Source organism: Acinonyx jubatus, chromosome D2 (genome assembly GCF_027475565.1).
Source record: "Acinonyx jubatus isolate Ajub_Pintada_27869175 chromosome D2, VMU_Ajub_asm_v1.0, whole genome shotgun sequence".
In the NCBI taxonomy this organism is placed as follows: domain Eukaryota; kingdom Metazoa; phylum Chordata; class Mammalia; order Carnivora; family Felidae; genus Acinonyx; species Acinonyx jubatus.
This window is the reverse complement of record NC_069393.1, coordinates 85,499,617-85,526,865: the sequence shown is the minus strand read 5'-3', so window position 1 is coordinate 85,526,865 and position 27,249 is coordinate 85,499,617. Positions and strand designations below refer to the sequence as shown.

Genomic DNA, 27,249 nt, shown 5'->3' with positions numbered 1-27,249 from the left:
CCGTGGACGCTGGGGAGCAGGGCCTCCGTGGCGGTGTCCCTCTTTGTGAGGGCCCAGGAGGATGTGTCTCTGGTGCCACACATCCCGCCACTCACCAGCATCTATTGTCAGCGATGCTTTGCCAGACGTGAACTTTCCCGCCACCAGCCCTGCTGAGCCGGCCTTGATGCTATAAACGGGCCGTTTGAGGACTCCCTCTGTGCGTGTGTGCATCCAGCGAGCCTCGCAGCCTCCGGAGCTGCGGGAAAACCTGACCTTAGAACCCGGGCACCTGCCTCCACCCGTGAGCGATGCCGGACGGCGTCTCGGGGGCCACAGGAGAGACCGGGCACAGCAGACAGTTTCCCAGCAGCCCCCAGCCCCCGATTTCAGAGCCAGCAGGGGACACGTGATGGGGTCCCAATAGCCAGACGGGGGCAGTGAGCCCACCTCGCCCTCCTGGACAGTTCTGTCCACTGGCCAACCGTACTTGAGAGCTTCTCCCCCCACCCGCCCAGCACAGCCAGAGGCACTGCCATTGGGCGTGACAGTCTCCAGCCTGCAGGTGAGTTGCAGGGACAGGAGAATATTTGGGATTCTCGGTGGGGTCCTGGCTGCCAGGCCCTCCTGGGTTCTGAAGGAGGAGACAGGCAGCTGTGGGAACGGGTTGGGGGATGGATGGGCTGGGGGTGGGCTGCAGCCTTGGGGAGGTGGCCCAGGCGGGGAGCCCGAGGCCCTGGGAGCCCGCTCAGACGCCCCCGGATGCGAGGAGCCCTTTGGTGCTCGGCTTGGCGGCCGTTACACCCTCGTGGCCTCTCTTCCGGGTGTCTTCCCTGCACGCCCCTCAGTGCCTTTCCTTGGCGGCTTTTACTGCGTTTCCTCCCTGGACGTGCAACAAGTCTTCATGGAGGAGGCTGAGCGCTGAGTACATCCCACAGGCCCTGCTGGGACGGAGCCCAAAGGGCCCAGGCATCCGGCTGAGTCCAGAGTTGGGGCCCGGCTTCTGCAGACTCCGAGCCCTTGGACGCTTCTCTCTCTTCTGGAGTGCGTCCCATAGCCTGCCGCCGAACACCAGGTGAACCCTGCCCGAGGGGACGTTCACGCAGGCCAGGGAGGCGAGGGGGCGGGAGGGGCACGGGAGCGTGGTCCCCGGCCCGCAGGCTGGTGCAGCCTCGCTCAGTCACAGAAAGAGGCCCAGGACCCCTCCGGGGGCTGACCACTTGGGCCTTCTGGACCCGACTAAACCACCCCCACGAGAGGCACCTCCTCTCCTGAAGAGCGTCCCCCAGGACTGCCTGGCCCTGGGGCCGCCCTGCGGCACTCAGGGAGGAGAGCACCCTCGATGTGCCGGGAGAGTTCGTCCAGGCCACGCGTGGGCACGAGGAGACGCAGCCCAAGTGAGCTCGAGGACCACGCGTATGCCGTGGGCAGGTGTGGGGGCTGCGGGACGTGGCCCCAGGCGCCGCCCCGACCCGGGATCCATCTGAGACACGCCCATCTCCGGGTCCGGTTAGCACTCCGTGCCACCAGATCAATGGTTTCGGAGGAGACCACAGAGCACTTACACACTTGTCTGAGTGTGCTGCTGGTAAAGCCACTGTGCGCTTGGAGATGCGCGGCACAGTCACCCACGGCTTATGCCAACCGAGGGCGAGTGGCGGCGACAGCCACATGGGTTTGGTGCCTGGAGGGGGCTGTTGACGAGACCCCGGGGCTCACGCAGAGACCCAGAGCGATGTCTGTGCTGAGCACAGGGCACAGTGTGTGTGCACACGGCTCTGCCTGGGGTCCCGTCCAGAAATCCGCCCTGACATGTAGCGTGAGGCCGGGACGCTCCAAGATTCCGCGTAGAAACACCACAGTGCCGCCTGCCGGGACTCGCCCTGGTGGTGCCAGCCCCGGGGGCGCGTGGCCACTTCTGCCTGAGAAGCGGTCCTGACTTCTGAAGCTCGGCCTGTGAAGCAGGACCTCTGCCCCCCGGTGTGGCGTCGTGGGGTCACCAGAGGCCACGGGCATCAGCCGGGGTGGGTCCGGCTCGGTTCGCCAATGGCCTTGGAAGCGCCTGCCCCCATGCAGGACAGCCTCCCACCTGGGCTCTGCATGGGATTCCTGGGGGCTCCCGCGGCCGCGCCAAAGGGGCGGAAAAGCCGAGAGCAAGTGCCGATCTGTGCCGTCTCTCAGCATACACACTGCCGTCGCGGAAGGGGCTCCTGCAGAAGCAGCCCCGGGACCATCCCCCACTGGGCCGGGCGGTCCAGTTCGGCACCAGCTGCATGTTGGGTGAACGGGCCAGCTAGCGCCTTTCACCACAGGGCTCGCGGCGTCTAGAGCGTGAGTGCCTGGGTTTTAGTGCAGCTTTCTTCAGGTAGAAACACTACCGGCAGGCTTTAAATAATAGTGACCTACCTTGGTGCACTGTATCAGAAAGGCCAGGAGAGGCTGCAGAATTAGGGTATAATCACAGGCAGCTAAATTGGGAACTGGCCCCGAGGATCTCGAAAATCACAGCAGGGAGGCCGGCTTCATTAGGAGACACCTCCCCCGGCCAGCTGCGAGGGGCTGAACGTGTGTGTTCCCAGGACCACACAGCAAAGCCCCACCCCCAGGTGATGGCCTGGGAGGTGGGTGCGCTGTGAGAGCGGAGCCCTCATGGACAAGGTCAGACCCCAGACAGCCCCCTGCCCCTTCTGCCTGTGAAGCAAGAAGTCTGCTCCCACTGGAACCGAGTGTGCTGGGCTCTGACCCCAGGCGTCCAGCCTCCAGACTGTGAGACACATTTCTGCTGTTTATAAGCCTCCAGTCGGTGGCATTGTGTCAAGGCAGCCAGCACGGATGGAGACCTAACAGAAGGTGTGGAAGCCTTGAGAAGGTCTGTCTCCTGAGAGACCTTGCTGAACAGGGCTGAGTAGCGCCGTTGGGGGCGCCACGGCTTCGGCCAGCACAGCACTGCTGCCCAGGGCGTGCACTGCTCTCCCGGCCACGCTCCAGCGTGCTCAGGGCTGACGCTGCTCCTGCAGAGCCGCTGTGCGGGAAGTGGGGGGCTGTGGTCCTTAAATTGTCTGTACTGGCGACCATGGTGGTGAGGTCGTGAGGCCGGCTGGAAAAGCGCAGACGCGGGAAGAGAAGACATCTGAGTAGCAGTTAAAGGGATCCAAGGCAGTGACGAACGGCCCGCGGTGGTTTGGCCTGGAGCCCTCAGCGCGGTGCGACCTCGTGGACTTGGGAGCCGTTCATGAGTCCTGTTCTCTGTGGAGAAGGCTGGCGCAGAGAACACGCAGCATTGTTCTTGTCTCGGTGTTTCTGGGCCCGTCTGCCTTCTCTTACCACGTGCTCGGACATGAGCAGGGGCCGGCGGGCATGTCTGGGACACATGCAGCGCAGTCTGCCCGCAGCAGCCGGGTCCATAGACTGGGCTGGGGGGCGGGCTGGAGACAGACTGGGGCAGAGTCAGGGACTGGGGACCACCTGATCTGGGTCGGGGGACAAGGACCATCAGGAGCAGTGATAGCTCTCTGACATGAATGGTGGGACGGGGGACACATGGGGGACATGGGGTGGGGGCTGGTTCCTGGGGACACACGGGGGACATTAGGTGGGGGTTAGTTCCTGGGGGACACACGGGGGACATCAGGTGGGGGTTAGTTCTTGAGGACACACAGGGGACGTGGGGTGGGGTTAGTTCCGGGGGGACACATGGAGACGTCAGGTGGGCTCCTGGAATCTGTCTGACACCCAGCCCTGACCCCACAGAGTAGCTGACCTCTTGGGGCTGACCCCTCTCACCTCCTGTTGTCCCTCGCATCCCCTCTCCTCAAGGCCATCGCTTCTCAACACGCACTGCCTAGCACTGGTCTTGCCCTCCTGCGTGGGAAAGCCAGACCCTGGGGCTGGGACCTTGCACCCCAAGCTGAGGCTCTGAGTCTGTCCTATCCCCGAGCCGCACCTCCGAGGCCATGGGACAATATTCCAGTGAGAAGATTTACCCCTTGGTTCCAGGCAGTGACATTTGGCAAGAGGCACGGAGGCAGCACTGAGGGACAGGGATGGGACTCACACTTAGTGGACAGCCACACCTGTGGGGACATACCAGAAGGGCCAGCGCTCTGGTGGGTGATGCCTGGGGCCGGCCACGGCCTCAGCCAAGGTGCTCCCCAAAGATGGAAGTACCCACTGGGCCGCAGCCCCACAGTGCCCCCCAACCCCACGCGGAGAAAGCCCACACGGCCAACCTGGCCTCGGGGGTTCAGCCAGCAGGCCGAGCAGTGTAACCTACCCCTCGAGGCTGCCCCACCGCACCTGCGCCCCGGGGCAGGGATGAGGGTAGGAACGAGGGGCTGTGTGCTCCTGTCACTGTGATGGGACCTCCCCCTGAGGCCGCCAGCCACCTTGGTCGAGCTGGAATTTCCTTCCCTCAGCCTGCCACTGAAGTGCACAGGTGTCGAGGGGACCCCCCACCCCAAAACCTAACCATATATGGAAATTAAACAGCACACTTTTATGCAACCAACAGGCCAAAAAAAGAAAAGGAAAAGAAAAAGAAAAAACAATCCGGAAAATCAGACGATACTTAAAATGAGTGAAAAACCCTGCAGCATGTCCGGACTCATCGGCAGAAAGGTCTAACAGACAGACTAAGAGAGAGAGAGGACTAGAATTGTGTGGCAGTTCTGGCCCGAGCAATTAGGCCAGAAAGAAGTAAAGGCCACCAGAACTGGACAGGAAGCAGGAAGCAGTCCCGGAGTGCCCGGGTCGCAGTCGTACAGACATGACGTGACGGGATCCCCAGGAAAGCTCCTGGACACATTCAGCAAACCCCAGGACGGAAGACCGCACGATATCCGGCTGTGTTTCTACTCGTGAGCTAGAATCAACCCCAAGAGAACATTAAGGAGACAATCCCATTCACAACAGCACGAAGACAATGCTTCGGGAAAAGTCCTCCGCAGGCGGCCTGAGACGCGTGCGCTGAGAGCCAGAAATGTTGCCAACAGAAATCACGCGGACCCCAATAAAGGGACAGATGTCCTGTGTTACTGTGTGGATGCCGTGAATGTTCACGTGCCATGCTCTTTCCATGCCAGGCAGCTTCCATCAAAACTCCAGTGGCCGTGTGTGCGGAACTGATCCAAATATTCGTGTGCGGGGGACCCTGAGCAGCCAGACCAATCTTGAAACACAAGATCCATCTGTGCTCTCTGCCCCTGGAACCGGCCCTAACGGGAGGGCGGTGAGCCTGACCCCCGGAGCGGGGGCCTCAGTGGGGACTGTCCTCTCTGCTGAGTGGGGATCACCCCCAGGGCTCAGGCAGGAAGGAGAATCTGGCCTGAGATGTCTTCCACTCCGGAGTCCTGTAAAATTTCATGCGGCTGTGGTTTCCTTGAGATCTCCAAATGGGCTTGGTTTTCCCCAAGGCTGAGCAGAGGGGCCTGTGGAGCAAGCGGGCAGACCCCAGTGCGGGCTCTCAGGCCCCACGGACGGACTCCCCTGCGGCAGACCCCTTGGTGGCATCTCTGTGGCCGACTGGCCGCGGGGCCAACATAAGAAATTAGACAATCGGCCCCTTGTTTCTCAAAAAGCTGTGTGCTCTGAGTTCACACAGAAGGTTTTGAACCCACAACTATTTTCTTTTTACTTCTCATCGGAAAACTTCAGAGGGAGGACACAGGGGCCCCCGTCTGCAGACCGCAGCACCGGCTCTGGTCGCTGCCCGCGCTGCCCGGGCCTCGCCAAGGGTCAGCAGGACGTGATGCGATGCTCTGCTCAGCATTCAGCATATGGTGTGGCCCGGGGGCCCTTCCCTCCCCAGAAGACTCCAGAACTACATTTGTGCTGACGTGGGCACACACAGGCTACTTTGCAGCGCTGGGCGTGGGGTCAGGGGCCAGATAAAAGGATGCCTCCTGGGGGCCAGCAGGAAGAGCCATCGCTGGTAAGAATGGCCCCGGCTGGTGTTGGGCCTGCAGGGTGAGCATGGGTGGCAAGTCGAGGGGCCTCTGGGAGGAAAAGACTTTGGCCCCCAGCTTCTGGGGTCCCTACCACAAGCCCCAGGCCAGGCGTGGCCCGAATAGGCAGCGGGGGAGGGCGGGCCCTCCGCAGAGCCCAGAGTCAATGTCTCCACCCTCCTGAGTCTGAACCTGACAGAGGTCAGTCCCCTAGGGAGCTGTTGGGATCACATCGCCATGTCCCCCCGCCCCCCCAGTGTCCAGCGTTTTGCACCAAAGAAGGGGACGTGGGGGAGAGGTGCTGGCGGTTTCTAGGCAACAACAAAAGGAGTAAGCATCTCAGAGTTATCTGTCTCTGTGACATGGCCAGTTCAGTGCATAGCCACCGAGCCCAGACCCCTCTAGACCCGGGTGCTCTGAGACCCTCGAGCTCATGGCCCATGGAACCCATGTGCCTCCAGCCTCAGGCCCCCCGAGCCCACAGACCCCCACGACCCCAGGTTCCCTGAGTCCACAGCCCACAGAGAACAGGCCCACCCAGCCCATAGCGCCACAAGACCCCAGGGCCCTGGAGCCCACGGCCCATGGAGCACAGGCCCATGAGCCACAGACCTGTTGCTCCTGGAAGCCCCTGGGAGTCTGGCTCAGTCACACGCGTTCTGAGGCTGTCAGAGAGACAAGTGCCAGAATGCTCCGTGGCCTCCATCTCATTCTTCAAAAAGCCAGGCAGCGTTTCAATCAATTATAGGCCAGGAAATTCATTTTGAGAGTGATTTTTAAACCCTGGGGACCTGAGGCCTCCCCGGCAGGAGAAACGAGGCCCTGAAGTCTTGCCTTCTGGCCCCTGCCCGCAGCAGAAGCACCAGCTGCGTGGTCAGGGGTCTGCTAGCTTCCGAAAATCAGACGGTGTCGGAAAACCTCTGGGGGAGGTCACCTTGCTTATTAAACGATGAGGCATTGTTTTATCTGCCTCAAAATGCGTTCTTCTGACGGTTTTTAGGCGCACAGAGGTATTCCCAGGTGGCCCTTCAAATTTGGACCCAGACAGAGCTCAGCCCGAGGGGCTGGGTGTCCATGGCCCTGGGACCAGGCCACAACCTCCCAGGGACATCCGCTGCCCCTCACAGGGACCTCCTGTCCACCCTGAACCTTCCCAGATTGTCCAAGTAACAGTCCACTGGCTGGAGCAGGGGCCCCTCTCCAGACCCATCTGCCACCAGCCTTGAAAGGCCCAGGCCACGGGGTCACCTTGGGGTCAGCGACCGAGCCACCTGGGTCTCTCCCAGCTAATGAGCAGGTACCCTGGCTCACTGAGGCTCGTGAGTGAACTGTCGCCGAGGCCGGAGCACTGACCCATCACCCAGGGCCGTCTCCGCTGTGGCCTCAGGGGCGCGGAGCTCTCTGGCACAGAGGCGCGCGCAGCCGCCAGGGGGACACATTGGCCCCCAGACCCGCCAATCTGGCTCCAGCTCTACCCCAGCACCCCGACATCCCTCCCGGGCACCCCACCCTGCCCCCAGCGCCCGCCCCGGCCCTGGCCACCTGTGCAGACCGGGTTGTCCCCGGACCCCGTTCCCTGTGAGCCGGTGTGCCGAGACCCCCGGAAGACAGACCAGGTGGCCAGGCGCGTGTGCTCAGTACCTCAGCAGGGGCTGCCTGGGGCAGGGCGGGGCCTTCTTGGTCACCTGCTTGTAGATGTTCCTGGCGGTCACCCCGATCCACAGCATGGTGGCCAGCGTGGAGTAGTGCAGCAGGATGCCCACCTGTGGGGAGAGGTCGGTCAGCAGCGCCTCCGAGGGCCGCCCCCCAGCGTGCTGTCCCGGAGACCGTGTGCCCGCCGAGGCCTGGGTCTGAGCCCTCCTGCTCCCTTCGCGTCCTCAGGATTCAGCTTGATAGTGGCAGGGGATGAGCCCCGCAGGAGGGCACGTGGGGGTCTCACTCAGCGCCGATGGCCCCTTCACAGGGAGTTGCCCGGGCCTCCAGGACTCTGGAGCTGGTTAGATTTGTGTCCTGAGGAGACATGGGGCCGGGGGCCCCTGGGCCCGCACACACGGTACCTCTAGGGAGGTCCGTGAGAGGCTGGCCCCATAGGTGCCCCTCCGTGCGTGCACAGTGCCCGCCAACGTGCCCATGGTCAGCCTGGCCCAGATGTGGGGACCCGAGGGCTCCAGGGAGGACGTCCTCTGGGCTGGGCCCCACACGGGTGCCACCAGTTGAGGGGCAGGCGGCCCTGCAGCAGGGGTCTCCCCACGAGGCTGGTGTCGGGTTGCGTGTGACATAAAGCACCTCTAGGATCAGCCGGTGACGTCCGCTCCCACAGGCGCAGCTGCTGGTTGCTGTGGGAGCTGCTGGCCGAGCTTTTACCCCTCCCCCAGCACTTACTGTGTTAGCTAATCATGCTCCTCTGTCTCCACCTGCTTCTAGAAAACGAGGTTACCTACGAGGCAAGAACCTGACATTTCACGATGACAAGTAAATCATAGGTGTGATCGGAAAGGTGATTCTCTGAATAAAGCTAAGATTGCATTATAATGATTTATTGAATCCGGAATTCAAGTTTCACTTATTAGAAAACCTCAAATAACCAAGGGGAACGGGATGGGTGGGGTGGGAGCCCCGGAGCTGTTTGTGGTTTCAGGGGCCTCCCTGCACACGCCTGGTGAGTGCCGCCTTTTCTGCAGCCTTTTCCGCGGCCTTTTCCGCAGCCTGGCCTGGGCCTCCTGTGGGTGCCCGTGTGCCGGACCTCACCCCAGCCTGGGAACCGGGGGGCAGGCACTCTGCACCTGAACCAGGAGGAAGGAAGGGGCGTGTCTGTCTGGCCCTCAACTGAAGGATCGCGGGCTGTTGAGGGGACAGCAGCGTGGCCGTCACCGCAGGTGACTGGAAACAGACGCCGAGTCCACAGAGAAGCCCCAGGGTCAGCAGGGGGTGGGAAGAGCCGGCTATGCTCCCGATGGGCTGCTCTGAGCCTCGCCCGCCAGGGGGTTGCAGCCTCCGCCTCCCAGACGCCACTTTGGGCCGGACACGTGGAGAGGTCATAGGACCCCCCCACCTCGGCTAGCACACCCAGCTGCCGCCAGGACCGGCAGGCTGCCCCACTCTCAGCCCCAACTCGGCGCTGACGCACATCATCATGTGGGGCCACTGGCGGCCGGCCGTTTGTGTTCACGATGTCACTTAGGACTTTAATGAGGTGCCCGGTCATCTTCTTGTTGCCATAGCAACCATCTGTTCTCCAGCCGACCAAGTTTCGGGCCACAGAGCACAAGTGTGAGCCACACCTGGATAGGGAAGGCTGGCGGGGGCGTCCCGTGTTCAGGTGCCAGGGTGGTCGCCAGCTTGTCCCCCGTCAGCGTGGGGGCAGTCCTGGCTGCCCCCCTGGAGGAAAACCACATTTACCATGAATTGGCTTGTGGAGATGTGGAGGCTAAGAAGTCTGAGACCCGTGGCTCGTGGTGGGCAGGCTGGAGTCCCAGGAGACCCGACTGTGTGGCTCCTGCCAAGACCGATGTCCCAGCCTGGACAGGCACAGAGAGAGTCCCCCCTTCCTCTGTCATTGTCCCCAGGCCCCTGGTGGAGAGGATGAGCCCCATGATGGGGAGGGCACCTGCCTGAGCCAGCCCACCGTTTCCAGCACTGACCGCATCCACACCGCACGGACGCGCCCAGAATGACGTCGGCCAAATGTCGGCCCCGTGATCAGTCAAATCTCCATATTAAAGCTAACTGTCCCAGCTTCTGACGCTGTGGTCTCCCAGCTGTGCCTTGTCAGGCCTGCCTCCTCTCCAGTGGGCAGAGGACAGGGTGTCTATGCTGGGTTACCCTCCATAACAGCAGCGACGCTTCTGTCTTCGTCTGCAAGGCACAGGCCCAACTTAGAGAAATGTCGGGGGAGTCACTTCAAGAATGCCACCTGGAGGGCTCACTGGGGTTGCAGCCCCATCCCATCACCTGGGCCCCAGCTCTGTCCAGAGAACAGAGGTCACTGTTCTCTCTCGTGCACATGGTGCTCTCTGTCCCTCTTCCCCTGCCGGAAAGCTGGGCAGTGCAGCCAGAGTAGCACGGCTCTGCTCGAAATTCGCGAATGAATGACCGAAGGTATCACGGCCCCGCTCCCGGGGACACGTAGTCCGGAGGTCAGGGTGGGATCTACTCTGGAGCTCATAGGCTGGCTTCCCCCCACGGGGTTCCTGAGGATGGCCACCACAGGAGAATCAACTGTTTCTCACACTACCATCATCACCTCTGCAGACCTTGCCTCTCCGGACCCGTCCAGGCCCGGAGCGCTCCCCGACCTGCCACGCTCCTAGGGTGTCCACCTGGCTAACGAGGCCCCTGGCCTCCAGGAACCCCCATCCAGGCTGGAGCATGGACACAGTTCCCGGGTTTCGGGAGGGGGTGGGCTCCCCAGGGGCACCGAGGAGCCTGGGGGGAGGGGGTGCTGAAGCCGGCTCCTCGCCGCCAGGGACCCGGCACAAGAGCCCTCGTTGGCCGAGCGCGACATTTCACCGCCCTCGGCGGGCTCCGCTCTTCGGCAGGCACCTCCAGACAGGACACAGATTGGGTTTCCCGGGGCATGTGCTGTGGTTGTCGCCGTGCCTATCCAAAGGCTTAAGGAAGCGTGTCTGCCCCTCAGTGCGGTTTTTAGTTACCTGCTGGCGGCTTTGCTGCTGGGGCTTCAGCGTGGATGGCAGAATCCGGTTCCCAGTGGGGTGCACGGCCTGGACGGGGATTCGCAGGGAACCGAGCCGGATGTCAGGCTGCCTGGGCCCTGGGACGAGGTGCTGTCTGGTGGCCAGTGCCTGGAGCCGGAGCTCAGCCCGATTCTTCCCCATGCCACCCCTGCTTGAACAGCCTCTCACCCTCCCGCCCCAGGGTGAGTCGCCTGCCATCTGTGCAGGGGACAGGTCATTTTGTGTGCACAGACTGCCATCGAGGTCGCCACCGGTGCACCTGAGTGTCAGATAATTAGGCCTCAGCAGCTTCCACAGCATCAGTAAATGGTTGTAGGATTCACAGCAACAGAGGCTGTAAGGGGAGGGACATGAGCGCCGTGGATGCCAGGCTGAGACCCTCCCACCACGTGGCCCCGGCAGACACACAACACCAATGACAGAACCGGAAGAGGGGAGTCCTAGGTAAGATGGCTCTTCAGTCCATGGGGCAGCCCCCATCTGGCTCCTGCCTGGGCACTGGAGGTCACTGTCCACTTGGAAGTCACTGTCCACTAGGAGGAGACTGTCCACCTGGGGGTCACTGTCCACTTGGAGGTCACTGTCTCCTTGGAGGAGACTGTCCCCTTGGAGGAGACTGTCCACCTGGAGGTCACTGTCCACTTGGAGGAGACTGTCCACCTGGAGGTCACTGTCCACTTGGAGGAGACTGTCCACCTGGAGGTCACTGTTCACCTGGAGGTCACTGTCCACTTGGAGGTCACTGTCCACCTGGAGGTCACTGCCCACTTGGAGGTCACTGTCCACCTGGAGGTCACTGTCCACCTGGAGGTCACTGTCCACTTGGAGGATACTGTCCACCTGGAGGTCACTGCCCACTTGGAGGTCATTGTCCCCTTGGAGGAGACTGTCCCCTTGGAGGAGACTGTCCACCTGGAGGAGACTGTCCACCTGCAAGTCACTGTCCACCTGGAGGTCACTGTCCACTTGGAGGTCACTGTCCACTTAGAGGAGACTGTTCACCTGGAGGAGACTGTTCACCTGGTGGTCACTGTCCACTTGGAGGAGACGGGCCACCTGGAGGTCACTGTCCACCTGGAGGTCACTGTCCACCTGGAGGTCACTGTCCACTCGAAGGTCACTCTCCACCTGGAGGTCACTGTCCACTTGGAAGTCACTGTCCACCTGGAGGTCACTGTCCACCTGGAGGTCACTGTCCCCTTGGAGGAGACTGTCCACCTGGAGGCCACTGTCCACTTGGAGGAGACTGTCCACCTGGAGGCCACTGTCCACTTGGAGGAGACTGTCCACCTGGAGGTCACTGTTCACCTGGAGGTCACTGTCCACCTGGAGGTCACTGTCCACTTGGAGGAGACTGTCCACCTGGAGGTCACTGTCCACCTGGAGGTCACTGTTCACCTGGAGGTCACTGTCCACCTGGAGGTCACTGCCCACTTGGAGGTCACTGTTCACCTGGAGGTCACTGTCCACCTGGAGGTCACTGTCCACTCGAAGGTCACTCTCCACCTGGAGGTCACTGTCCCCTTGGAGGAGACTGGCCACCTGGAGGTCACTGTCCACTTGGAGGTCACTGTCCACCTGGAGGTCACTGTCCACCTGGAGGTCACTGTCCACTTGGAGGTCACTGTCCACCTGGAGGTCACTATCCACCTGCAGCAGACTGTCCACCTGGAGGAGACTGTCTGCCTAAAGGTCATTGTCCACCTGCAGGTCACCATCCACCTGGAGGTTAATGTCCACTTGGAGGTCATTGTTCACGTAGAGGTTACCCTGCCCGTGGAGGCCAGTGTTCACCTGGAGACCACTGTCCACATCACAGGAAACTCTACCTGGAGATCGCTGTTCATTCTGGAGGTCACTGTCCACATAGAGGTGACTATCCACCTGGGCTGAGCTGGAGCCAGGAGCAAGGGGTCTGAGCGAGGCTCTGGAGGGCGGAGCCTACAGAGAGACTTGGGTGTGGGGCCGCCTGTCCTGGGCCAGGGCCGCACGGAGCAGCAGGAGGAAGCAGGTGCTGCTGGTGGGAAGGCCCCCTCCGAGCTCTGTCAGAACCAAAGGGCGCTTCCCCCCTCTGAAGGAAAAGTCAGGTGAGGCCATGGAGTGGAAAGAAGGCCCTTTGGTGACTTGTTCTCAACGCTGTGATGTTCAGAAGCCCCTATTCTACCTGAGATGGGAGCAGAGCCTCTCTGAGTGAGCTCCATGTGGGGGGCGGGGCCTCTGCGGCCTGGACTCCCCAGCCACCTGCTCTGGTGCCAGAGCATACCTGGACGGCGGTGGCGGGAGGTGGCAGTTGGCCCCTTCTCTGTGCTCCTGACCTGGCCAGTCTCTGGGAGGCAGGAAGCTCCCGACCCTATTCCTGGGACCAGCACCGTTTGCCGGACAGGAAGCGTCCAGTTCGCATGTGACCAGACGCCTCGGAGCCAGCTGGTCAAGCGAAAAGCAAAGTACCTGACACGATCCAGTGCTGAGCAGAATAGTCAGCCTCACGTGGCAAAAAGGCTGTAATACAGGTGCCCTGCATGCTGAACTACTCCCTCCAGGAGACACATCTGAACAAATACTCAAGTGTTTTTTCATAAACAAGACAATTATCATACATTTCCCTTTTGGTAGGAGCGGTGATAAACACTTTAAGTTTTGTAGCAAAATGAGGGTGTGGATGGCACTCACCGCCTGGCACAGGATTGGGTATTTGGTGCGGTTCACGCCGCCGGCAAACACTGTGAAGGTCAGAGCCGCGTGAAAGCAGATGTTGAGGAGCGTGTGCCGGCCTTTCCGGCTGATCCGGATGGCACTGTGGGAGACGGAGATGTCCCATCAGGACCCAGCACGCAGAGTGAGGTGCACAGATCAGCCCTCTTCCCCAGTTGCCATGCTCCGTCCACGTGGGGACCGAGCTGAAGACCCCCAAGGTGTCACCGAAAGAGGCCGGGGGAGCCCACCCAAAGGACCAGATGGATGGGAACACACAGGGTGTGTGTGGCACCCTCAGTGTGTGGTTATTGGACGTTTTTGTGTTAAATCGACTTGGAATGCTAGACTGGAGGGTTTTGAGAAATCTCGAACCTGGTCATTGGACAGATGCTAATACTGAAACCTGAGACTCTATGCCTTGTCTGGTCACAGAGCTAGAGGGTGGGACACACCTGGCCACACCTCCTGATTCCCAGGATGGAGTTCTTCTTCCCTCTCTGAGCAGATGTCTGGTACCTCAAGAAGAGGGCATGACTGTGACTAACTGGAAGCAAGACCCCTGTAGTCTGTGGCCTAGGACCTTGCCTATGACTGTGACCACCTCCATGACTTGGCCTCACCCCAGCTACAGCCATGGCAGAGATTACTCATCCTATTCTTACAGCTGTAATGGTGGCCACAGTTTCTCCATGGCCTTGGACATGCCCAACCCTCTCTCCATGATCATGGCCTCGGACATGCCCACCCCCCCCCCCCCCCCCCATGATCATGGCCTCGGACATGCCCAACCCTCTCCCCATGATCATGGCCTCAGACATGCCCAACCCCCTCCCCATGATCATGGCCTCGGACATGCCCAACCCCCTCCCCATGATCATGGCCTCGGACATGCCCAACCCTCTCCCCATGATCATGGCCTCGGACATGCCCAAACCCCTCCCCATGATCATGGCCTCGGACATGCCCAACCCTCTCCCCATGATCATGGCTTTGGATATGCCCAACACTCTCCCCATGACTGTGGCCTTGGACACACCCAAGCCTTTTCTCATCACTGGTTATGCCCACAGTCTAGGCTTTGCTCATGACTTTGATTATGGGCTTGATCCTGACCATGGCAGAGACCCCTTCTCACATTTCACAGTGCATCTTCAAGTGATGCAGACACCCGCAGGTCATTTCCCCTCACAGGCAGAGGTGGCCAGGAAACCAGCTCAGAAGAAAGACAACTAGACGCCGCCCTGCCCCGCCCCAGATTAAAAGGCACAACGCAAAGGTGTGTGAGGGTTCCGCGAGCTATGCTAACTTCCCAAGGCTGTGGGCTCTTGGAGCACCTGAACTGACCCTGGGCCACTGGAGGAAGTACCTATTTCACCCCTTTTGATAAGAACATAGGTGGCCCTGGGGGAGGCCTGGAGTGGAAGGGCATGGCTGTCCCTGAAAACTCAGCGGAGGATTTGGCCATGCCTGCCATGTAGGCAGGTGGTCGGTGAAGTACCTTCCAGGGACTTCTCACTACGTGGGGTGGGGAGGGTCTCGTTTTAGGCTTTGCATTTGAAGGTGGAAGCATGCAGTCTTGGTGCCGAGTGGGGCCTTACTTTTGGTGCACGACGTAAGTGATGACAGAGGCGAGGAGACAGAGCAGCATGACGGCGGTGCAGGCATACACCACGGGGTGCAGGAACTCCCCTGGGTCCTGGGGCAGGGAGAGCACGGTTTTCAAATCCTGGATAGAGCACAGAGCAGAACGAGTGGGCAACGTGGCGAGGAACTGTGCACCTGGCGGAGCCACCTGGCTCCCCCCAGGTCTGGCCTCTCCCCTGAAAGCGGTCGGAGGTGTCTCCTGAGTGGAGCGGAGGTTTGTGACGGGCGCCCCGCTTTCTCGGAGCGCGGCTGTCTCCCCAAACCTGCCCGCGCGAGGGTCTGGATGGAGCCGTGCAGATGTCCCGCCTCACGCGCATCAAGATTCTGCTTCACGAGATCCCCCAGGAGAATTTTGTGTCAAGCGAGTCCCCGGAGCTTACTCAGGTCGGTGGAGGAAAAGCAGTTGCCGTGATGGGTCGGCAGGGCCCCGAGGCCCTCAGGAGAGCACCCGCTTGGCACGAGATTTACGCGCCGGGACCACGTTCCCAAAACTCCAGCAATAGGAAAAATGGCCGCAAAGCGCATGGTCATGTGGGCGGGTTTGCGCGGCCTGCGCTCCAAGCTCCAAAGCCCTGGAGGGGCCCCCAGTGCACAGACTCTCGTCTGCTGTGCGGGCTCCATGGGCTGGGAGTCAGGAGCCCTGGCCTCGTGCATCTTTGCCCTCTGCCCTCTGACCCCCCGAGCAACGCTCCAGACACTTCCTGTGTTGTAACTCGCAGCGTCACAGGGAAGCCCTGCTGTGGACTGAGCCAAGTCCCCGGAAGCACAGGCTGACATCCTTGTGCCCCATGTGACTAGTGGAGGCGGCTGTCACGGAGGTGACGGCCATCACAAGAGGTCATAGGGTGAGGCCTCGTTCGACAGGACCCACGTCCTTATAAGAGGGAGACTAGGACACGACCTGCCCAGAGGAAGGCCATTTGAGGACACAGCAGGAAGGCAGCCGTCTACACGGCGGGCTATTTCTCATAGCCCTGTGACATCTGATCTTGAACTTCCAGGCTCCAGGACAGAGAGAAAGACAATTCTTTATTTTAACCTGCTCTGTCTGGGATGCTGGTTGCAGATCCCCTGGCCTCCCAAGGGGTTCTGGAGATGGACCCTCACTCCTTCCCAGGGCACTGGTTACCGCCTCCCTCCCCCTCCCACTCACCGGGCACTTTAAGGCCCCTCCCCAGCCCAGGGTGCTGGTTGTGTCCCCTCTGCCCCCTTTCCTAGGTCTTGACCCCTCAGCTCATGCTCTGAACCGCGGGCTCTACCAGCATGGCCTTGGTACTTGCCAGGCTTGGGGGGCAGGTGAGGGCAGGTGAGGGCTGTGACGATGGAGGCTGCCCTGGGGAACCCCAGGGAGACAGTGCTGAGCTGCCCAACTGTGAGGACAGGCTGTGGTCAGGGTGGGGAGTCAGCAGCCGTGCCCGTGGTGGATGTGCACACCCTGGGCCATGTCTAGATGTGTGGTCAGCGCAGCGGGAGGTGGCTGGTGCTCCTCCAGGAAGGCGCCCAGCCTGAGTCACGTGGGAAATCGAGAGAAAATCGTCCTTGCAGGGCCTTGGCCTCGCCATGGCCGGGAAGCTTCTATGTCCAAGAGCTCAACCTGCTTCATTTCCTGGGGGATAATTTCTTGTCAGTCCAGCTGAGATGAGGCCCTGGCCAGCCGGGGGACAGCCAAAGGGCCACCCTGGTGTCCAGCCATGGCCTCTGTCCCCTTATCTGCTCCTGCCAGGGACTTTTCCAAGGAGGTCTCTCTGCTGCCATGATGATAGCAGATGGGATCCTGTCACCAGGGAAAAGGTTCCAAGTGACCTGGACACGACCCAGACTCCTCCCTGTCTGGTCACTGAGGGATCTAGCTGACTACCAGAGCTGGAAGTAGCACCCCTGGCCCAGCAGATGACCCGATGTAACCGAAGGAGGGGCACTGTGTCACTTGGCAGGCCGTGGGCTGGACACTGTGGTGATCCCCTTATGGTCCTGACTGTCCTTCGGCCAGGAAGCCTGAAGGGCAGGTGTGGACGTGCACAGAACACCGAGGACTCCTGTCGGGATGACTGGGGTTTCAGCAGGACCCGTGCTGCACTTGTGGCCCCAATTCCCATGAAATTTCGAGCCCAGGAGGAGAGACAGCCAAGGAGGCCGGCCTCAAGGTGACAGGGTTCCAGGGCCCTCTTGGGGAAGTGAGTGTCCTGCCTGATGCAGCTGACCAGGCGCCCCCCCCCCCCCAACACCGAGGCTCAGCCCCGGGGGGAGGGTCTGCGGCCTGGGTTCCTGCAGGGCTACCCACCCTGGCCGCTAACCCATGGCTAATGGAGGCTTCCTCCTAAGGTACACATGTCAGGCAGGCCTCGATGGCTGGGGCGGGCACCTGCTGGGCCCTCCATCCTGCAACACAGAACTTCTGTCCGTGTGAGGACAGGTTTCTGTGACGTGGGACTTAATTGCCTGTTGCTGAAGAAAGAACAGGTGTTTTTTGTTTTTAATTTTTTAATGTTTTTATTTATTTTTGAGAGAGAGAGAGAGACAGAGCACGAGTGGGGGAGGGGCACAGAGCGAGGGAGACACAGTATCCGAAGCAGCTCGGGGCTGTGAGCTGTCAGCACAGACGCGGGGCTCGAACTCATGAACCGTGAGATCATGGCCTGAGCCGAAGTAGGACACCCAGCTGACTCAGCCACCCAGGCCCCCCAAGAGTAAGTGTTTTATAAGAAAGGTGGAGCGGGGCCGGGGCGTCCCAGCTGAACGGGCCTGCTGGGCTCCTGTTGGTGTCCCGGTCCACTGGAAGCGCTCACACACCCAGCATCCCAAGTTCTGGAGCGCTTGCCGTGCGTGATGGTGGGAAGGGCGTGCCCTGTGGCTCCGGAGAGCCCCAAGGGTTTGACACTTGTCACAGGCGGCCAGCGCCAGCTTCCAGCCCATGGAAAATCACTGCAAAAGTCGAGGAAAGCAAGTTTCTGTGGTCAAAGCCTGGTATCAGATGATCTTCTCACTGTCCATTTCTTCTGAGAGTTGGACGCTGCTGACAGGCGTGGAGCGGGCCCGGCAGGCTCTTCGCAAGTCAGGCCTGATCGCGTCCCAGAGACGTGCCCGGGCCCTCGTGTGCAAAATTAGTTCTTTTCACAAAGACGATGGCTTTTAACCTGGTGTCTAAAAAACACTGGCACTTCTCTTGGAGCCCCCTGGCTGCTGGGACCGGGTTCCTGTGCACATAACGTGAGCAAGCTGCTGGCGGAGCCCAACCCAAGCATGTTTTCTCACCAGTGTGCTCGGCACGCCTCGGGCTGAGGCCTGGGGTGGGCCCACACCTCTGGGGACTCGCAGTCCCTTCGTGCCCTGTCTTGGGGCTCCGTCACCACTCCCCCAGAGACCCCCGCCTTCCTGCCGTGTTCGCAGCCCTGACTCTTGGTTGGAGGTGGGGGCAGGGACGGCGGGAGAGGAAGGCAAAGTCTGCAGCGACGCCTGGTGCCCTGCGTCCCCGCCCTGCATGTGTGCCCAGGGTTGGAGAAGTGTGTCCGGTGGCCAGGACCCTCATCACAGAGCTTACGTTTGAGCGCATCCTACCCGCCAAGTCTTATCCACACACACTTCATGCTGAGCCAGGGGAAATGAGACCACTGCTCCCGCCACAGGCAAACGCGTCGGGAGGTCAGTTCGAGACACAGCGTGTCCCGGTTGCGGCGCCCGGGCCAGCTCACGCACGGCCGAGGTCACCCTGCTTCAGGGATGCGTTCCCATCCGAGGGCCTGGCTTTGAGCGAGGCAGCAAGGGAGGCTTCTGATCCCAGAAGAGCTGTGCCAAGTGAGTTGTAGCGGAAACAGAGCCTCACTTCCTTTCAGCTTCTACTTTCTTCCTGCAAGTTAGTGACCAAGGGTGCCTTCTACATTTTTAGAGATGACGCTTAAAAGTCAAAGCAGGGAAGGCAAAAGGGAGACACTATTTTATATTTTAGGGTTCACACATGCACAGGTTCCTCCCGGAGGGCCCGCGCTGCAAGTGTCCCACGGACAAAATCCTCGTGGTGTGCGGGGCTGACTCCCCGGGACACGTCCCTCCGGGGCCCTTCAGACCAGAACGGACCTCACGCCCGAGAGGCTGGGCTCAGTCCAGACAGCTGCTCCCGCCGCTGTGGCCCCCAGCCCGCTGTCCCTGCTCACTGCTCTGCCTTTCCAAGCTGCGTGGCCATGTCTCTCCTTCTGGGAAACCGAGGCTCCATCGTCCCACGGGCTGGCCTGTGTCCTCCGTGGAGCCTGGAGGCGCAGAGCCCTGGTCTGGGGTTTGCGGGCATTTCCCCTGGTCCTGAGGCTTACCCTCCTTTTATGCTTTATTATTATTTTAGTTGGGTGTGTCTTTTGGTATGTTTTGCAAATAAATCACCTAGATGTTAAGAGAGACAGGAAGGAAGGAGGAGGGAGGTCTTAAGTCAGGGGCCAGCCGCGGGGCGCAGGGAAGGGGCTCTTCTCCCCAGGAGGCGCAGACCCTCCTCGCCGTCCTCTCTGCCTCTGCTCTGTACCGACCGAGACTGATCTCGCTGTTAGCCCCCAACGCCCCTTGTCTGAGTTTTTAATGATCACTGTATCTTATTGGTCCGTCCATGGCAGCGTCCCGGAGGGACGCAGAGGCAAAAGGTAAGTAATTTATTCCTCCGGAGCACAAATTATCCTCACTGGACGTCACATTTGTATAGCTGGTGGGTGTTTCTCTCATACTTTCCCCGTGTGGGAAATATAGCACAGGGACTGCGCCAGTGCCTGCCCCTCAGGCCTCTACGTCCATGGTTTTTTCAGGGGTTTTAATTCCATTGTTGCTTTTTCAAATGTGGGGTGCTGATGTGCAGAAAAGGGGTGTCCTGTGTCTTTGGGACTCCTCTGCTCCAAGCAGAGCTGGGGGCAGGCCTGGCTTCTCACCCTGTCCTGGCTTCCAGCCCCTGCTGGACGTGACAAAGGATAGTCTGATGACACTGCGGTCAGCCCTGAATTCAGGGCGAGTGCGAGCTCCGTGGGGTCCTTGGCAGCCGCTGGCACCTGCTGGGTCTGGGTCATACCAAAGTGAAGCCACTGAAGGGGGGTCTCTGCCTCTTGGGCTCAACATTAGTGAGCGGATGGACCTGTCCTCTGAGGTCCCCTTGATGTCCCAGTGATCAGAGGAGTCCCCACGACGCCTTGTCAGCCACGGGGGGTGTGGCCGGGAAGGCAGAGCTTGTGCAAAATGAACGTGGCCTCCCTCACAGCGACCACGCCGCTCCTCGGGTGAACCACGAGACCTACGCTGTGAAAGGAAACAGGAAGAAAGCGCACAACTTCGGACAACCTCTTACTCCCTTCCAAGATGCCACCGAGCTTTGGGGAGGAAAGTGTGCGGATCACAGAAGGCCACGGGGTGCAAAGCAATGCCTGTCTGGCAGCTGCTCGGACGTGAATACCAACAGGGCCACTGTCCACACCTGCCCCGTTTGCTAACAGCCATGCTGGTGGCCTGTGTCCTGCAGGCCCCACAGGGGAGCGTCCGGGCTGCCTGTGCCTTCACGGTCCCACCGGCACACTGACAGCAGACGGGGCGCCTGTCCAGGAGGGAGGACAGAGCCTCAGTGTAACGCAGGCGTCAGCGTGGCCCCCGAAGCGCTTCCGCAAGACCGCGCGTCTTAACGCTCAGGAGCCAGAAAGCGGGTGGCTGGCCTCGGTGTCAGGGAACACCGAGACGGGCACACGTCTGGCTGGCGGTGTGAGTGCAGCAGTGTGGGCGGGCAGGGGCGGGCCACCCTGCTGGCCACAGCCTCTGGTCTTCCTTGTGCCCTGGGCCCCTGGGGTGAAGCCACGCAGGTGTCCACACTATAGTCTCAGGGACACACGCAGGGAAGCATTTGCAGCAGAGCGGCCCCCACGCTGGGCTGGGCTCTCCATTTCTTCTGGAGACTCTCCAGTGTAAACGTTATTTGTTAAGAATCAAAGCCCAACGAACTGCGGAGATCCTAAACCCTCCGGGCAAGTGTAACCCGCCAGTTTTCACTGTCCTGGGCTGGCCAGTGTCCAGCGTCTGGGACCAGAACACAGTCACTGGGGACTGAAGGCAGAGTATAGACGGGACGCAGAGTGGACATGGGGAGGGTCACACAGCGGTGCTCGGAGAGGCCAGGGAAGCTGCTGCAGGGTCCCCCCCCCCCCCCCCCCCGCCCCCCCAGCCTCCTGCAACACCTCTCAGCTCACCCTTTGTCTGCAAATGACAGGTTCCATTTGCAAATAAGGCTCTAACCTGAGGGTGAAAAGCTGGAAAAATGCCAAGGGGGGGCAGCCCTGTTTGGCAAGGCACCCTGGGTCCCCTAAAAAGCTGGGGCCCCGGCCAGGCCGGCAGCCTCCCCAGGAGTGGTGAGCCTGGACGCACAACCTCTAGGCTGCCTGTCACCCTCCCGGCCGGCGAGGCTTGGAGCAGTGGCATGCACAATGCTGAGTCTTGGCCACAAGCCCGACCTTGTTTGGGCGTCTCGAGCGGAACAGGAAGGAAACGAACAAGTGACTCAGACAGACCCCACACCCCCCCCCATGAAGCAGACAATCGGTGTGCATTTGAGTCATTGCTGGCGTCCGAGCCACGGCTGCTGCCGGCCACGTGTCCTGTGGCTATCGGCATTCCCTGCACGCGCTGGGCCCTCCACCACCGTCCTTCACAAACACACACAATGCATTATTTACCCGGCCACCAGCCTTCCCGGAACGCAAGCCGGCAGCGACCATATCCAGGCTGCACGAGCCTCCGGGACGAGTCCCCTCATGGCCCTGCCCACAGCAGCCGTGCCCCCTTTTCTGGTGACAGAGGCGTCCTGCCCCCGTCTGCTCTACGTGCTTCTGAAGCCCACCCACGTCTCCCTGCCGTGCAGCCCACTTTCTGATGGGAAGGGGCTGGCGGAGCTGCCCTGGGAGCGCTGCACACGACGGCCTCGGACAGGAGGGGCAGTGACCCCGGCCAGGGGCCAGGGAAGGCCTCCCCGGTCCTGCACCTGAGCCCTGGGGGAGGGACCCAGGGCCGTATCTCCTCCCACGATTAAATGGCTCCACATTGCAGCATGCCTGCCACTAATTAGTATGATCGACGCCGAGCAAGCCCACAGCAGAGCAGCCGGCGGGCAGCCCTGGACACCGGGGCCCGATGCTGCTAACTGGCCACGTGGTAACTCCACGGACAGGGGTGGCCGGGCCCCGCTGCCCGGGGGGCGCGTACTCACCATGAGCCCTGCGAAGCTCCTGCAGCCAGAGTGCAGACGGAGCGGGGTCGCCGCTGAGCCGATTATGTGGCACCCTCCTCCCCGCTGGCCTCCATGGCCGTCCCGAAGGTCAAGGTCCCACACAGTGGCTGTGGGGTCCAGCCCGGGGCCAGGGGCCTCAGGGCGACGGTGGGGCGGGTGAGGGTCACGAGGTTGTCCCCATCTGTGAAGACAGGGCACGGTTAGGGCAGGGCGGAGGGTCCCTGGGGCCTCAGCCAGGCGTCGCGCCCTCCCCCCCCCCCCCCATGGCCGGTCGGAGCGTCGGGCCGGGGGCTGCATCGCCAGGGGCACGCAGGGGGCCTGCCGTGTCTGCCGGGCTCTGGTGGGGGGCTCAGGAGCCGCAGGGACCTCGGGCAGCCCTCCCGGAGCACTGCCTTCCCCACGTTGGGAGCCGGCCTCGGCTCGCCGCCCAGCACACGCAGCTCGGCCCCGAAACATGTCTGTCAGCTTAAGTCAGGGAACTGAAGAAGCCTCGACTCGCCGTCCCCACGATCGGCCAGCCCCGGGCCGGCAGACACAGGGGCCGGCGTCGCCCCCCAGACGCGCCATCTCGGTGGTGGCTCTGCGCCTTCCGCGGAACCCAAAGTTATACAGCATCTGCATCCGGAACAGCAGGAGCCACCCCAGCCCGCTCGGCGCTGATGCCCGAGCAACGGCTGGGGGAGTGGACGCCGTGGCCGGAGGGCTCCGACCCTGCCCGCCGCGCTGCCTCCCTGCCCGGGCCCACCCGCCACGCAGCCCCGGGAAACGCAGCCCAACTTCTCACCTATTCAGGCAGAGGCAGCGGGAGCCCCGGCGCTGCGCCGTGCGGTGCCGACGGGCTGTGGCGAGTTCTCTGTGCCGGGGAGCAGTTTTCCATTCCGAGCTAGCAAGTGGAGTTATCAACAGATTGCAAGACTGCAGCCCGGCCACGGCGCCACGGGCACTGCACCGAGAGAGTGAGTCAGAGCCAGGACCCGCAGACATTCAATGCAATTCTCCGCGGGTGGCTTCCAGAGCTCCGCGTGGGGACCGCCAGCCGCCTCTGCGCCTGCTTCGGAGGGCGGGCGACAGCCGGGCACGGGGACCGGGCCGGGAAGCAGGAGCCGTAACCATGGGGATGGGGGAGGCGCTGATGGCGCTGGGCGGGCTGTGGCCCGGCTCCCTGCGGCAGGGCAGAATGGTTCTTCCCAGCCCCACCGGCCGCCCGGCACACTGCAGAGCCGATTTAAAGAGACAACCGGCCAGGTTTTGCCTCCGCTTCCAACAGAATCGGACAACTCACATTAAAGCACTCCCCTGAAAGGAGGCGGAAGGAGGACTGGATGATTTCACTTTATTTTTAAAGAAAATCCTTGTCCGTTGAAGGCTCCAGGAACAGAAATGTGAGCAAGAAACCAGAGTTCAGAGGAATTCTCATAGTCCTTGTATTAAAATATTCTCACATCCAAATTGCCTGCCGGTGTGGGTGGGCCGTGGCCTTGCACAGAGAGGCCCCCGCCCCATCCAGGGTCCTGGCCCAGCCCCCCGTCGGGCCGGGTGCTGGGGGGTGGAGGACAGGTGAGACCCAGGGACGCGGGTGGGCTTTGCAGCCAGCACGACCCCTGTGAGGGCTTCTGGCTCTGTGCCCCCAGTCAGGTGCGGCTGGGGGGCCTGGGGACTGTGCTCGGCAGACACGTGTGAGCTTGGGGGAGGCCCACGCTCTTCCCTCCCGGCTGGAAGGTCAGGACACTGGTGCCTGCTCGGGAGAGCCCCCCCCCAATTCTGGAGGGCCTGGGCCTGGACTCTGGGGCATCACTAAGATTCACGACTTTCTCAGCTCGTGGCCCTTGCCTCTGGGGGCTGTGTTCCCCATGCTTCTCTGTGGGACGCAGTGATGAGGCCTGGGATTTGGACAAGGAATGTGAAACCCAGAGGGGTGAAGAGTGTGCGGCAATGTGGGTGTCCGCCCCCAAGCCCCGACCCGCCCCAGCTTTCCGGGATTGCTACCCTGGGGGTGGGGGGCCCCGGCTTTTGTTCTGGACAAGTGGGGCAAGGAGGAAGGCGGGAAAGCCTGCTGTGAGCTCAGGGTTCAGCCCAGACTGCTGGGCGGCCCCATGGGGCTTGTCCACCTGTCGATCCCTCCACAAAGACTGTCCACGTTCAGGGCATGACATGAACACGGGCCAATCCCTCACCAGGGCTCCCAGCCCGGAGATGGCAGAAGGGTGGTGGGAAGGGCACAGAGGAGGGGCATTGCTGGCGGCCGCCGGCAGTCTCTTGCTCTGTGCACAGCCTTGTGCTCCGTCCCAAGAGCCTGTGATTTGCCCTGGCCTCAGAGCAGAGGCGGTAGGACCAGAACCGGGGCCTCCTGAATCCCAAAAAGGCAGCTTCTGGGAGAACTTACAGAAGAGGCTACTGGGAGGCAGAGGACCGGGCCAGCCCAGCCCTGGATGCCCCCAGCGGCCCCCTAGTCAGGCCTCAGTGCTGCCCTCGAAGGGCACGTCCAGACCCTGCACTCTGTGGCCTGCATCCAGGGGGCCACACCCAGAATCCACACCTGGGTGCAGGTGGGGTGTCCCTCTGGAATCGCTGGGCTGCCCCACACTGAGGGCTGTCGGAGGAGCCTCATCGGAGGGCCTCTGGCTTTGTGAGGGGCACCGCTACCCCCGCCCGCCCACAGCTGCCCTGCCATCGCCCCTCCGGGTGCCCGGTGCACAGCCTCAGGACTGCACACGGCAGGACATCTGTTACAGACCTAGGCCTGGGGCAGCAGGTGGGGGCGGGGCACGGCATCCCCTCACACATGCCAGAGGCCATCTGTACCCAGCACAGGGCAGCACAGCTGTGAGATGGGGAAACAGGGGCACCAGCAGTCAGACTCCCTTTGCTGTTGTTCCATGGAGCCTGCCTGGTTGTCCCCCTGCCCCCCCGCCCCCGGAGGGTCAGGGACTGTGGGTCCAGGGCTCAGTGTGACCGGCCATCGTGGAGAGCCTCAGATCTTCTCTCTAATGAGACAACGTCCTCGGCTTGGAGAACAAGGAGGGACCCTGCTCGATATGGCTGCACGGAAGTCATGGCACCATGCTTGCTCGGGAGGGACGTGCCCCCATGTTGCTCTTGGGGCCTCAGAGGATCAGGGCCACAGACACAGTTGTCACATACTTCTCATCGCTCCCAGCGCACCAAAGGCTCTGAGCGAAACAAGTGTTCTAGGGCTCAGGCCTTCTTACGGCACCAGGCACTCGCTCCTGATACTTGCAGGGGGGCGGGGGGGCGTGTCTCAGTTCTTTCCAGGACCAGCGTCTCCGTCTCCGCAGGGAGCTCTTGGCTCCGCTTCCTGCAGGAAGGCCAGGGTTCTGGCACATTCTGAGTTCAGGCCTCTGTACAGAAGGGCTCACCGCAGGCGTGGGTCTGCGCTCTGTCCGCGTGGGAGGCAACACTGACCTCTGGACGTCCAGCCCTGACCTCCTATCCGCTGCCTGAGCTGTTCGTTCCACTGAGAGTGGTTTCCTTCGTCTGGGAAAAGTTGTTTCTGACTCAGAGGTGGACGGCTGGGGCTTTCTGTGCAGGACAGCGCGGCGGCCTGCTCAGGCCCCGCGTGGGACTTCCAACTAGGGGTTTGCCTAGTCAGGGAGCGTAGCCCCAGGGGGCCGAGTCCACCCTGCTGCTCGGATCGAGCTGGCTGGATGCTTCTGCCATGCTGAACGGCCAGTGTCCAGTGTCCTGGGTCCCTACGACCAGGGCACGTGCTTGGTGGGTGGCCTTTCTCTGCACCTGCCGGCTTCCAGAACCGGCAGCCATTCATGGGAGAGGAGGAAACAGTCTGAGGAGGACGGTGGGGCCGCCTCAAGACCAGCCTCACAGTGGATGGAATCAAAGGGTGACGGACGGCTGGGGGTGTCAGCACGGTGACGGAGCCAGTACAGAGGGGCTCGGGGAAACTCCGGTGCTGACTTCCCTCTGTCCGTGGGGAGCGCCAGCTCAGGTGGCTAGAATGGCTCAGGCCAGACTTGCCTCCTCTCAGAACATTTTGGGGACTTTTGCGGGTACCCGCTTTCCAGCCACCGCAAGGGTCCTGGGAACCCGAAAGCAGAAGCCCACGGTTGCTGGAGACGTGTTTCCGGGTGAGAGCGCAGCCTGGCCCTGGGGGGTGCAGGACGCGGGCTCTTGGCGGGCGCACTTAGCATCAGAGGCTCACGAAGCGGAATCAAAACCGGCTCTCCCGTTGCCGTGGCAACCAGCCCCGCCCCCTCAGGCGTCAGTTTGCATCTGTGCAGACCATTTCTCACAAAGATTTGCCTCAACAGATTCATTCTGCCCTGAAGTGGAGCCTAGTTTGAGACCCAAACAATGAAACTAACAAACTTGTCGGGCTCCCAGGAGGAGTCAGGCCGCTGCCCAAGGCCATGGGGAGGTCACAGGGAGGCCACGGGGCGTTTCGTGCTACCTCCCATCTACCAGACCATTCGCAGTCTGTGGAAGTGTTTTCAGGGTTCACCTCTGGAAGGTGTCCTGCGGAGTCGGGCTCCAGGGTGGGGGCAGTCTGAGCAGAGCCCCCCCCAGGGCTCCTTGGGCCCCGGCCCCTTGCAGACTCTGGGGGGTAGGCGGTGGGGGGGGGCACGCAGCAGCCCCCAGGTTGCTCTTGTGTGTTTAGTCTCGTCTCCCTCAAATCGCATTTTCTGCCCCTTCTTAGTCTTCTGACCCCAGGGGTAGGACACACAGCAGCCACATGGGCACCCCCCAGGGGTGCTGTCCGTGACCAGGAACTCAGGGAGCCGCACCCACACCTCCTGGGCTCGACGGTGGCCCAGAACCCCAGCCACAGGCACGGGGCGAGTCTGCTGGGGGGAACTTCGCACGCAGCAGTGCGTTCGTAGGGTGAGAGCTGGTCACCTGGGGGTCGGGGCCGCCAGGAGGGGCGGCAGGGCACCAGCCCGGAGTTGGCTCCGTGGAGACGGGAGGGTGTGTGTCTCCTGCAGACGTGCGGCCGTCCTAACCAGGGCCTGTGTGTGGGCTTTTCCCGGTCAGACCACTGCTTCCCGCCCAGCTGGCGTCGCAGCTGCACACGGGACCAAGACAGAAGCAGGAA

General features: G+C 61.7%; 1 protein-coding gene across 1 annotated transcript in view; it reads right to left on the bottom strand.

The window, feature by feature from the left end:
* The window catches only part of ADGRA1 (adhesion G protein-coupled receptor A1), a 33,123-nt gene extending 9,749 nt beyond the window's left edge, over window positions 1–23,374 (bottom strand). The window contains exons 1-5 of the mRNA XM_027063463.2: window positions 22,966–23,374; window positions 22,161–22,362; window positions 14,908–15,035; window positions 13,286–13,409; window positions 7,563–7,684 (exon numbers count right to left, since the gene is read on the bottom strand). Of these exons, the coding sequence (XP_026919264.1) occupies window positions 7,563–7,684; window positions 13,286–13,409; window positions 14,908–15,035; window positions 22,161–22,362; window positions 22,966–23,165 (776 nt within the window). The 5' untranslated portion in view covers window positions 23,166–23,374. The remainder of the gene's footprint in view (window positions 1–7,562; window positions 7,685–13,285; window positions 13,410–14,907; window positions 15,036–22,160; window positions 22,363–22,965) is intronic.
* Window positions 23,375–27,249: the final 3,875 nt, after the last annotated feature.